The 13,341-nt window shown below is 45.1% G+C and overlaps 1 protein-coding gene across 2 annotated transcripts in view; it reads right to left on the bottom strand.

The window, feature by feature from the left end:
- The window catches only part of SPDL1 (spindle apparatus coiled-coil protein 1), a 1,384,944-nt gene that overhangs the window by 1,088,749 nt on the left and 282,854 nt on the right, over positions 1-13,341 (bottom strand). For both annotated transcript variants that reach the window (XM_044069534.1, XM_044069533.1), the window contains exon 4: positions 2,064-2,258. In XM_044069534.1, the coding sequence (XP_043925469.1) occupies positions 2,064-2,258 (195 nt within the window). The remainder of the gene's footprint in view (positions 1-2,063; positions 2,259-13,341) is intronic.

The raw sequence follows: 13,341 nt of genomic DNA, 5'->3' as shown, positions 1-13,341 counted from the left end.
GCTATCAGGGAAAGTAATAGCTGCATTAAAAGCATCCTACAGTGTTGACTAACTGGGGAGGGGCACAGCTAGAGGCTTGGGAAATCTCTACCTGCTGTTGAGACACAGAGATCTCTTTATGCTTCCATTTAAGAAAGTCCTTCATCCTTCCAATAGCATCTTCTCCACAGGGAGAGCCACAGAAATATTTTTTTTCAGATTCTGATTCCTGGTTTTTGGGAGAACAGACTTTGGAACCATAGTCTATGATTAACTGGAGGAGTTTCATTATCCAGGACACATTCAAAAAGAAAAGACTGAAGTGAGTGAATTCTTTGAATGACCCTTTAATAAAAAGGAACCATCCCTCTATTGTTTCCTCGGAAGTCAAGGTAGAGGAAGTGGGGAAGTGTTTCAACTACTGAGTTTTTGTCCTAGGAGTCTTAAAAGAAAACATTCACTCAGCTGTCTAACCCCATCTGCAGGACTTCTGCAACCCTTTTCTAACTGATCAAGCACATTTCTCACTTGCCCAGTCCAGCCCTTAAAGACATGCTAGGCTTCCAATCCTTGTTGGCTTCCCAAGGAAGCAACAGAGAGGATAAGAAGGAGCTGAACATTCTGAAGGGTCAGACATGACCGCAGTGGAGTTAACTATTTATGACCATGAAAAAGGGGATGTTAAAGACTCCACTGAAGAACCCTCTCTGACTACTTTCATTTTCTTGTCAACTGGGGGCATACAAGGTACAGGCACCAGACTCTGTAGTGGTTTACACAAGAACTTAAAGAAGCAAAGCTGGCTCCTGAGGGTCCAAGAGCTGAAGGGAACCATGCCAAACCCAGAGAGTCATATGTTTGAATGATAGATAAAATGGAACACAACAGGATGTCATGTGCCTCACAAACAGAAATAAGGCTGTGTGGAACTTTTTGTAAGGTACTGAACTTTCACACCAGATAAAAAGCTCCAAAACAATTTACAGCTAAACAGCAACCAACATCCCAGAAAACATTTCAAAGCACACAGTTAACTGGCTTTACAAAATAATTTATAGCATACAGCAATTTAAGCTGCATTAGACTACAACAGTTTGATATGCAAGAATGCATATAGTAAAACTAATTCAGCTATACAGAGGTGACAAAGATAAATTATTTTCCTCTGTTGACCAGGTTGATCCAACTACACTAGCAGCAGCTTTTCAGGGAAGACTAGAGGTGGCATTTATACTAAAAGAGGAAATTTGTCTAGAGCATCAAAAAACTTCTCCTACTCTTTTGAACAGCTGCCATGGTACCTTTTACATTCACCTGAGCTATCACTAACTCCAGCAGATGGGACCCTCTGTTTAACCTCTCATCCACAGGACAGGTATCAATGATACACAGATTGAGCAGGATATTCACAATAGATGCAAAAGGAGTTACAAGGTGTGCTTAAAAAAAAAAAAAGTGTGTCTTGCAGTAGTACAGCTGATTTTCATGGAAATGTGGGTGATGGGCAGGTGCTGTAGAAAAGACTAGCCAGGCATGGCAGACAATGAAGCTACTTATTCAAATGAGAGATGATTATTGTGGTTCCAATATAACTTTTCAGCAAGTCAAAAACATGTTAAGGCAGTCTACCTGCAATGTTTATTCAATATTACAGTTTTACAAGGTACATGGGTTGCATGTGCCTGCAGTAAAGCACAAAGTAGACTGTGTTCTTACAATAGGTGAAGAAGTATCTGGATAACACCAGTTCATGTGTATTGTACTTCCTATACTTCTCCCTCCAGTGTTGTCAGTTGGTACATGTTGCATCTCTAAGAATACTACCGGATGACCCTGACAAAATGCAACAAACATCTGCTTATGCACCAGGAACACTGTGTATATATTCCCAACTGCATGATATTACTACTTCAAATTACTACATAAAGATGACAACACACTACGCATAACTATGGCAGGGTTATTAGTAAACTTGATCTTCAGGTTACAGTACAGCATCTGCCACTACCACACTGTTGGAGGATCTGAGGCTTCCAAACAAAAAAAAAAAATGCAAGTTTAAACGTGGAGGCTAAATTTCATACCTTGGAAGATTCAAGCTCAGTTTTTTCAATCTGAAGACTCAGCATTTCTGAGGACATGGATTCGTGAACTCGCTCAGACATCATCCGAAGTTCCTCTGTCTTCGCACTTAAGGCCTCACTCTGCTGCTCCAGTTTGTGACTCAGCTGTTTTGCATTTAATCGTGTTTCATCCAGTTCATGTCTAAGCTTTTCTAGCTGGAAAACAATGCCAATAAAAAGTTAATTTCATAAAAAGGCTTGCATCACAACACTGTTAAAACTGCACTTTATAGCACCACCTCAGTTATTTTGTTTTCCCATAAAGTGAGCTGGTCCAAGAACTCTTTCTAGCCATGAACGTATGCCTCAAGGCAGTAGATGAGCCTGAAATGGGTCCACATGGATCCAGTTAACACTTGTACATAAACCTACACACACAGGGCACAGACAAATTCAGTAGTACTGCAAACTTTCCCACCTCAATTCAAAAGGAGTTTACCCAGAAGAAAGTACAGTTGTGTACACTTACCATAAATGTAGATGTTAGAGTGTATTCACTGTTGCAGTCAAAGTCTTGGGTCCTGCGTCAGTTGCTGTCCCTTCTTCCATGACGTCAGGGGTATAAAACACGCATTCGATGCCATTACATCAGTTTTTCTTGCCTCAGATGTCAGGTGCCCCCTTAATGGGGAGCAAATAAAATTAAAAACACAAATATACCTCCAAACAAAAGCAAACACACCAAAAAGGCTTTTAAGCACAGTGAAAGAAAGTAGAGGTACAGCCAGAGAAAAGTAGGGGGCTGGAGGGAGGGTAATCAGGACTGCAACAGTGAATACACTTGAACATCTACATTTATGGTAAGTGTACACAACTGTACTACGTTCTTCGTGTCTCACTGTTGCAGTCATTACATTTGGGTAGATTCCCAAAGCTATGGTTGGGGAAGAGGAGTTTATACAGCATTAGGGCCAGCTTTAAGGCCCTGCAAGACAGCAGTGGCAAAGCCAGCTCTGGATTTAGAGAAAATTGGTAAATGATAATGCTTGGTGAAAGTATGTACAGAACTCCAGGTAGCAGCCTCTAGAATATCCCTGGTAGGAATACCTCTGACAAAAGCTGCAGAAGTAGATGCAGCACTGGTGGAGTGAGATCAGATCCCCTGGGGGATAGGTTTTCATGGTGCGTATAGCATTAAATGAATGCAATGGCTTATCCATTTAGAAATGGTTTGTTTTGAAATAGAATTCCCCTCTGCCCCTGTAGCAAATGCTACCAGCAATTGTTCAGATTTTCTTCGAGATTTTGTCCTGTCCAAGTTGAATCTAAGATGTCAGTGCACATCCAAGGAATGCAGAATCCGTTCCCCTTTGTTCTGTGGGTTGGGAAAGAAGGTTGGCAAATGGACTGATTAAGAGCCACACTGGAAACCACCTTGGGCATGAAGGATGGATTGGTCTTCAGATATACCCTGTCCATATGAAAGATGATAAAAGGCTCCACTGCCATAAGGGCCTGTAATTCAGATATCCTTCTAGCTGAAGTGAAAGGAAAGCTGTTTTCCAAGAAAGAAATTTTAAGTCTGCAGTAGCAGCTGGCTCTAAAGGAGGTAGAGTTGAGTTTTTCCAAAACAAAGTTAAGGTCCCAGGCAGGGGTAGGGGGTCTCCTGGGTGGTATCAAGTTCTTCGCCCCTCTGAGATGCTGCTTGAGAAGGGGATGAGAGAAGAGGGGTGGATCTGTGTTATAGTGAACTGATACTGGTATACAGCTCAGCAAAGCTCCTCGTGGTGCCCTGCAGAGTCCTACAAGCGGCCAAGAGACAAAGAGAGACTTTGGAAGTGTTTAAGTATTGATTCTTTCTTGTTGTATCCCTGAAACGCTAATTCTGCCGAAAACGCGGTTATTCAGTGCTTCTGTGGAACCCTACTGATATCTGCATTGCTTACGGTACTTAAAATTCATTGTTGCACTTTAAAAAGTTACTGCTTGTCGTTTTTGCTTGTATATCTAACACAGTTGTAGGCTACACACTCAAGTGCGCTAGCCTCCTCTGTGTATTTAGAGTTATTTCAGTTGCTGCATTTCTGTTATCTGTGGAAAAAGAAAAAAAAAATACAAAAAAATAATCTCCCTCCTTTCCTGCCTTTCTGTACTAGTCTAGTCCGGTTTTCAGGCTTTGCTGAATCCAGGACTGTGGTTAAGGTTCCTGTGTTGCCCATATCATACTTGAATAGTTAGGTGGCTTCTTTGTTCACTGTGAAAGAGGGAACTCTGAGCAGCCTATCTGTCCCTGTACTAGTGGTACCAGCCCAGCAACTTGCAGCTCATTGGCCATATTGGGCTAATTTCTACCCTTTTGTTCTCCCTGGTATAAAAATCAGTTAGCGTGGCTTTGTGCGATTTTGCGCATCGGGCAGCGCTGGTTAATCGGGTTTAAACTATTCCCGGCTCCACAAAGTCTACTCTTCACTTTTTCCCTTGGAACTGCTCTAACTCTCAAATTAAACACTCTATTCTAAATCTAAAACCCTGCACTTGCTCATATAAGCAATTTCTATAAGTTAAGCACTAAATCTAAATAAGCACTACATCCACATATACTCCCCTTGAGTACTTTCTCCCCTATTGGTCCTTTCGGATTCAGTTGCAAAGGAGTTCCCTATACTATTCTAGCATGTCCAAAGGTCAGTTACTGGTTTCCTCTTCAGTCCAGCTGGTGAATCTGGGAATCTTGAGGCAATGTTACAACTGCCTCATGTACACAGACAACCCTCTCCTCCTCCCAACAAGTACAAATATATGTGAGAAATGCAACCATATAGCCAAAATGGAGGCTGAGCTCTCTCGACTCAGTACTAGTGTAACCAGTCAGGAGGGGAAGGTAACACACCCCACAAATCCAGTCTCACATAGTCCTACCACAACTGCAGACCAAACACAAACACAAAAACATACTCGGAGGCTCTAAATAAAAATCTGCCAAAACAGCAGAGACCTCTAAAGCAGACACCCAAGCGACCGCTACCCCAAAACAAAACACAGACAACACATAGCTCACAAAGTCAGTGTGCCAAACAGCCACAGCCCTTAAGGCTCAACAACATACCCGATACACTTGTAATAGGTGACTCTATAGTCAGACACACTGACGTCCCGCTCATCAGGCTGAACAAAGAAAAGGTCACAGTGAGCTGCCTGTCGGGCGCTAGAATCCGCCACATAACACAAGCACTCAGGTCACTCCAAAACAAGTACAAATATGACTCAGTCATTGTCCATGCTGGTGTGAATGATCAGAGACGTACCTCCCTGGACTACATGAAGAGAGACATAGAAGAGCTCTCTTATCATGTAGCCCAGGCCGGTATGACCCTGACCTTGAGCAGCATCTTACCCTCACCAAGAATGATGCCTCAGTATAAAGACAAAATGATCAATTTCAACAATTGGCTTACGTTTTGGTGTCATTCAAAGGGGGTCCAGTATCTGTTTGCCTGGGATGACATGCTCGACAAGCCACGTTGCTTCGCAAGGGACGGCTTGCACCTGTCACCCCTGGGCTTTCGGATATTGGCAAAGGCTCTTCCCACCCCCATTGTGCCTTTTTTAGGCAAGGCTCAAAAGACAAACCCACCTCCTTAGACAACATAAGTAGAAAGAAACTAAGGTTAATGCTGCTCAATGCCAGAAGTCTAAACCTCAAGATGCACGCTCTCGAAGCCCTCCTCAGTATGGAGAACATTGATGTCTGTGCAGTGACAGAAACCTGGTTCAAGCCTCCCGAGAGCACCCCAGCACTACCAGGTTATACCTCAGATCATGCTTTTTGGCCCCAAAACTCAGACCGAACCACAAAAGGAGGGGGAGTATCCATATTCATCAAGGACACCCACACCTCCAGGTTAGTGGCACTGCACGAAGCATCGGAGACCATCCATGTGCAATTAACAGTGGGCAAAACTGCCTTTCAGTTTGTAGCATGCTGCAGACCACCCTCTCAAACTCAGGAACCCCACTCGGCCTTCCTGAAGACACTGGAGAATATGAAGGTCTCTCCAAACGCTATCATATTGGGGGACTTCAACTATCCAAACAGACTGGGAGCATTACTCAAGCCCAAACACCCTAGCCCAGAGGTTCCTAGAATTCATAAACTGAAATGCTAAGGAACAATTGGTTACCACTCCCACAAGAGGGGAAAACATACTAGATCTGATCATCACCAACATGGAACACAATGTTCCATACCAGAAGTATATCCCTCATTGGTAAGATCAGACCATAAATTAATCTCACTAGAAATCCACATCCCGCCACCACCCCCAGCACAAAAGACCACAGTGAAGAACTTCTCAAAAGCGAACTTCACACTTCTTAAAACCAAAGTGGAATCCTTCAAGGCCCCCAGGCTAGTGGAAACCACTGCTCTATCTGCTGAATCCTTTATAAATGCATTCTATATACACCTTCAGGAATGCATGGATCATGCAATCCCAAATAAAACCAAGACCCATTCCCCCAAAGGCAGGCGTCCTGTCTGGTGGACCCCAGCCATAAATAAGCTATACAACAGAAGGAGGAAGCTACTACATGATGGAGCAAAATCCTTAAAAGGGAAGGCATCTCTGATCAGTACTAGCAAAAAACTACGATCACTCATAAAAACATCCAAAGCCACTTTCGAGAGAAAAACTGCACAAGCAACAAAAGATAATCATAAGGCTTTCTTTAGTTACGTTAGAAACCTGGGTGGCAACTCCCAGATATGCTCAGAGTTAGGCCATAACAACAAAAAATACACTGAACCCTCAGACATTGCCAACATCCTGGCAGACAGGTTCAGTGCAAATCCCCCCCCCCCAAAAGGGACAAATATCTATCCCAGCAGAGTGTTGCCACCTTGACATCTCAGATGCCCAAGTGAGAGCCGCCCTCTCCAAAGCAAAACACACAGCATCAATGGGACTGGACAGTGTCCCGGGCTGCGTGCTACATGAACTCCAAGAGCTATACCCCCAAATAAAGCTATTCAATCTTAGCCTTACTACAGGATATGTACCCAAAGAATGGCGTACAGCAACAGTAGTCTCACTACACAAAGGAGGTGCCTCTACGGACCCTGGAAACTACCGCCCCATAAGCCTGGTCTGCAAAGCTATGGAGAGGATTATGGAGAGCTCATAAACAAAGACAATGGGGACCTACAGACACTGGATCCTACCCAATTCGGCTTTGTCAAGTGCAGATCCTGCCTCCTGAACCTGGTAGATTTCTTTGAAACAACAGTCACCAAGGCCATTGATGAGGGTAAGGTGGTCCACACAGCCTACCTAGACCTCGCAAAAGCCTTGGACACAATACCCAACTCAGGCATTGTAGACCAACTCTCCAGCCTAAATATAAACCCCTATGTCATAAGATGGGTTGCATGGTCAGAATTGCTGGAGCCATGTCAGACTCTAAACCAGTTACAAGTGGCGTCCCACAGGGCTCAGTCCTGGGACCTGTCTTATTCGGAGGTACAGGCTAACACGGAGGACTGTGGCTGACCAAGTTTGCAGATGACTGCAAACTGGGCACCATAATTAACTCTCCAGCTGACACAAGCATCCTCCAAAAGGGTCTCAGAGACGGATAACTGGTGCCAGAGCCATGGCCTTAAACTAAACGCCAAAAAGTGTATAGTTATACCCTTTGGCGAAAAACAAAGTGCCCACAAATTACCACATAGGAGGTAATCTACTAAGTACAAAATTAGTAATTAGGGACCTGGGGACCCAAGTTGATAGTAATCTCTCCTTTGACAACCACATTGCCAAAATGGTCAGGAAGACCTTCTATATAGCTCACCTTATCATGAAAGGATTCACATCTAGATCAAGGGAGGTCATTGTGCCGCTTTACTCATCCCTCATCAGGCCCATAATTGAGTACAATGCCCTATTTGGGATGTACCTTACCAGACACCTGCAGCAACTAGAAAGACCCCAAAAGTTCCTCACTAAGAGGATCAAGGGACTCAAACAGATGCCATATGCTGCTCGGCTAAAGAAACTCCAGCTCTACTCAGTTGCATACCGCCTACTCAGAGGCGATCTATGCCTGACGTACAAAGCCATGTCCAACCCTGAATTAATGGACATGCTCCACCTCAGAAAATCCAAATCCCTTAGAGCTACACGATCAAGTGACTTGAACCTCAGCACAGAAATAAATAGGACATGCTGGAGGGACAGATTCATAACCCAGAGGCTCCCTTCACTCTGGAATAGAATCCCAGTCCATGTTCAGCACAGCCCCTCACTGACTCTCTTAAAGAAAAATCTTGACGAGTGGATGGGAGATCGTAGGTTTACCCCTGGGATCACTTCTGTGTCACTACTAGACAGAGGCACAGCAAACACAACCTTAAAAAGGGCACAGTAAACTCATTCCAAGGGGTGGCGAAAGCCAAACACACTCTGGCTAGGCTTGTAAATGCCCTAGGGCAGACAGCCTAGTATACACCTATGAAATAGCTGAAGCCTGGATTTTAACAGAGGAAAAAGACAGGCCCTTGTGAAGCAACTCAGTTAAGTATTGCAAAATCTGAGGTAAAGTTGGCACTGCTGTGCTCATCCCTAAAGATTGGTTCAAGGCACAGAATCTGTTCCATTTGTCAGCATAAGATTTTCTAGTACTAGGTCTTCTCACCTCCAAAAGGACATCCATCACAGGTATGCTGAGGGATGATAAGGGTGAATTTAAGTGATTAGCCAGGCTGCAAGGTTGGAAGCGGAGGGTGCAGAATTTGGTTCTCCTGCTGAGACAGCAAGTAAGAGATCTGAGGCAGGTGCCATGGAGATATTTGTGACACACTGCACAGGAGTGGGTACCAGTGTTGGCATGGCCAGTCTGGAGCAATCAAACTCATTCTTGGTTTGTCCTGTGATTTTTAGCAGAACTCTGGAGAGCAGAGGCAGAGGGGGGAAGGCGTGGTTTTTCCAGCTGAAGGACAGAGCATCCACTTTCCAGGCTTCTTTGTGGGGAATCCTTGTGCAAAACTTGTTCAACTGGTAGTACAGGGGGGAGGCAAGCAGATCTATGTCTGGGCTCTCCCATTTGCTTGTCAACATGTTGAAAATCCAATGTTCCAGTTTCCACTCATGCGGGTCCATGAGATTTCTGTTTAGTCCGTCTGCCAGTGCATTAAATTTTCCTGGCAGGAACTGAGCTTGTAGGTGCACTTGGTAGCTCACGGCGGTGTTCCACAGGCCATGGCTAGTCTACAGAGGGGGTAAGAATGTGTACCCCGTTGCTTGTTTATGTACCACATAACAGGGGTGTTGTCCGTCTTTACCATTGGTTGTCCTGGAAGAATGTAGCCCTTGAAGGCTGGCAGAGCATTCTGTACAGCCAACATTTCTTTTTGATTGATATGTAGGTGCATTTGACTTGGGATCCATTTGCTCTGAATGCACTTTCCTGCCAGATGAGCCACCCCATGCATAGTCTGATGCATCTGTAGTTAGGGTTTGGGCGGCAGGGGGTAGTGTGAATGGCAGTCCCTTGTTTTGGTGGCAGGCCTCTGCCCACCATAAGAATTCCAGGCATAGGTAAAGTATGATAGGAATCATTGTTTCCAGGCAGTGACAAATGTTGATTCCATAGACTTAAGTTCCACCGTAGTTTCCTCATATGCAGTCTTGCATATGGAATTAGAAGAATGCAGAAGGCCACGAACCCCAAGGCTTGCAGTATTTGTCTTGCAGATAGCAGGGTTTTTGTGGCCACTTGTTTGAAGTAAGTTACCAAATGGATTTGCTTCTCTGGCATGAGGAAAGCCATCTAGGCAGTTATATTCAAGCTTGCATCCAGGAATGAAATCTGTTGAGAGGGTACCAGTTGTGATTTCTTTTCGTTTACGGTGTACCCGAGACAAGTTAGAATGAGAAGTTATGTACTTACCATAACGTTCCATGTTAGTTGTCTTCTTCTCATCTTCTTTCCTGCTGGATGGGTTCGGAGCCAAACCTCGGCTCCGACTCGGCCTAATGCTAAAGCTCGAGAGCTATTTTTACCGGCTTGAGGCTATGCTATGTCCCATAATGCTAGGCGTCATATACCCAGATCTCGTTTGATAGCTAACACTATGGACATATATGTCCCACCACAACAGAGAATCTATATCTATTATATATATATATATATATATATATATATATATATATATATATATAAACCCCTCTAGAGGAGCTAGCAAAAAGGGAGCTAGCTGGGGATATAACTGAGGTGGCAATAACTCTCACAAGGTACTCTAGATCTTCCCAGGCTAGGGGGATGGAGGGTGGGACGCAAGAAAGAAGGCGAGAAGAAGACAACTAACATGGAACATTATGGTAAGTACGTAACTTCTCAATGTTAAGTTGTCAATCTCGTCTTCATTCTTGCTGGATGGGACAGCATCCCTAGCACCTAAACCCTGGGTGGCTCACTGGCACAAACTATTGAGTACAGTGGAACCAAAATCAGCCTGACTTCTGGAGGCCATATCGAGCTTGAAATGAGAAATGAAGGTATGAGGAGAGAACCGCAAATGGAATCCATCAGCAATCTTGCCTGAAAGGCTATTGAAGAAGCTAAAGCTCTGGTTGAGTGGGCTCTAGGCTTAGTAGGAAGTTCCCTGTTCCTCAACTGATAGGACAACCACCTGGACAAAGTTACCTTGGAGACTGGTTGGCCTTGCTTCCCTTCTGCATAAGACAGGAAGAGCTGGTTTGATTTTTTCATCTGCTTAGTTCTATCCAGGTAGAAGCGTAATTGACGGTGAACGTCCAAACAATGTAACTTTCGTTCAGCTCTATTGGTGTAATTTGGGAAGAAGACTGGAAGACCTATGGTCTGATTTAGATTTTTCTCTGAGATTATTTTGGGTAAAAAAGATGGATTAGTCCTGAGTGACACTCTGTCTTTGTGAAAAACAAGATAAGGAGGGCAAACGCAAAGGGCTTGACTTTCCGTGACCCGTCTTGCTGAGGTGATGGCTACTAAGAACAGTGTTTTCCACGAGAGCAACTTCAACGAACAAGAAGCCGCCGGCTCAAAGGGAGGAAGAATTAAAGAAGACAGTACCAAATTTAAGTCCCATGGTGGGGGAGGGTCCTTAACCGGGGGCCTAAGTAAAAGGGTTCCTTTTAAAAAGGCTTTGCAAAGTTTGTGGGACATGATGCTGGTCTCTTGACAAGCCAACGTGGAAATTTGCAATAGCTGCCAGTTGAACTATGATGGTAGCGAAGGAAGAGCCCAATCGAAAGAGTTCTGCTAGAAACTCTAGAACTGTCTGGACAGGAGCCGTAAAGGGGTCCACGTGTTTTTCCCCTGCCCAGACAGAGAAACTCTTCCATTTGCTAGCATAAGTTTTTCTGGTAGTAGACTTGTGAGAAGCGAGGATGATATCGCTAACTGGTTGAGAGATAAGGGGAAGCCTGGCTAGGGTTGGAAGTGGAGCAACCAAGCTGTGAGGTAGAGAGATCGAAGGGACTGATGCAGCCCGCCTGATTGATGGGTCAGAAGGTATGGCACTGGGTCCAGATGCCAGGGCTGCTCCAGTAGATGGCGTTGCAGGAACGGAAACCAAAGAGGCCAGTAAGGGGCAATGAAGATCATCCTGGCTCTCAAGGCAGTCGCTTTCTGGATTGAGTAATTAAGGGAAAGGGGGGAATGCATACAGAAGACCCCGGGGCCAATTGTGAACTAGAGTGTCTCTGGGGGGTAGACCTGGGAGAGGGAAGAGGGTGAAGAAGTCTGGGCACTGGCTGTTTAGAGGTGTTGCAAAAAGGTCGCAGCAAGGTTGACCCCACCTTCTGAAAATTCTTTCTGCTACTATCTGGTTGAGAGACCACTCGTGAGGCATGAGAATGGCTCTGTTCAGTCTGTCCGCTATGATGTTGGACTTTCTGGGAATATGCGTTGCTACCAGAAACCGTTAAGAGATCGCCCATTGCCAAAGTCGGAGTGCTTCTCGACATAGGGGGTAGGATCTGGTTCCGCCCTGCTTGTTGATATACCACACTACAGACATATTGTCTGTTTGAATTGCAATAGTCCCGGTGGGTAGAGAGTCCTGAAGGGCCTGCAATGCTAAAAGTACCACTCTCATTTCCAAGACATTTATGTGCAAGTGGCATTCGAAGGGTTACCATGTGCCCTGGACTGTCCTGCCCCAAAAATGCCCCCCCATCCGATCAGAGGCATCTGTTGTCACAGTGGCAACAGGAAGAGGAAGGACCACAGGTCTGCCCTGGAGTACCTGAGGGGAGACAGTCCACCAAGAAAGGTGTCTTTTGCATGACTGAGTGGATTAGAATGGTGTGTGACATGGGGAGCTGCTGAAAGGACCACTGGGAAAATAGCATCCACTGCAGGATCTGGATATGAAAACGCGCTAGGGGGAGTAAAGTGATTGCTGCTGCCATGAGACCAAGTGTTTTTAGTACAAATCTGGCTTGGATTCTACTCTCCTGTAATAGGATCTGAACATGGTTGCAAATGTCTGAAACTCTGTGTGTAGGTAGTTTTGATGAGAGCTCCACTGTGTTTAAAACGGCGCCTATGAAGGTAATAGACTGACAAGGCGACAATGCAGACTTTTCGAAATTTGGAGAGATACCTAGCGCATTGCACGTTTCTACAGCGTAATCTCTGGATTGGAGTAGTTGGTGCCTGGTGGTGGCAGTAAGGAGACAGTCATCTAAATATGGAAACACCTGGAATCCTTGTCGTCTCAGGTGAGCCGCAACCACTGCCATGCATTTTGTAAACACCCTGGGGGCTGTGGTGAGGCCAAAGGGCAGGGCTCTGAATTGGTAGTGACTGGCTCCCAGCCGGAAGAGGAGAAACCTTCTGGAGCGCCTGTTCATTTTAATGTGGTAGTACGCATCCTGAAGGTCTATAGAGCACATCCAATGTCCTGACCCAGAAAGGGTAGAATGGACTGTAGCGTGACCATCCAGAACTTCGTTCTTTGAACAGACTTGATCAGCCTGCTGAGATCCAAAATAGGTCTCCAGTCCCCTGTCTTTTTTGGTACCAAAAAGAACTTGGAGTAGATTCCGGATCCTTGTTGGTCTGCTGGGACTGGCTGGATGGCCCTTTTTCTTAGCAGCTTTGAAATTTCTAGTGCTGCTAGATCCCTCAGACTGGGTGGAACGTCTGGAAGGGCCCCTTTTGGCTGTTGTGGGGTGTGAATAAATGGAATTCTGTAACCCTCGGATATGATCAACCGCACCCATTTGTCTTGCGTGAGGGAATGCCAGGCTTC

The sequence above is a fragment of the Protopterus annectens genome, chromosome 4.part0 (assembly GCF_019279795.1).
Source record: "Protopterus annectens isolate FY-2018-M chromosome 4.part0, PAN1.0, whole genome shotgun sequence".
Classification (NCBI taxonomy): domain Eukaryota; kingdom Metazoa; phylum Chordata; order Ceratodontiformes; family Protopteridae; genus Protopterus; species Protopterus annectens.
The sequence above is the reverse complement of the archived record's forward strand: the minus strand, read 5'-3'. Positions and strand labels throughout refer to the sequence as shown.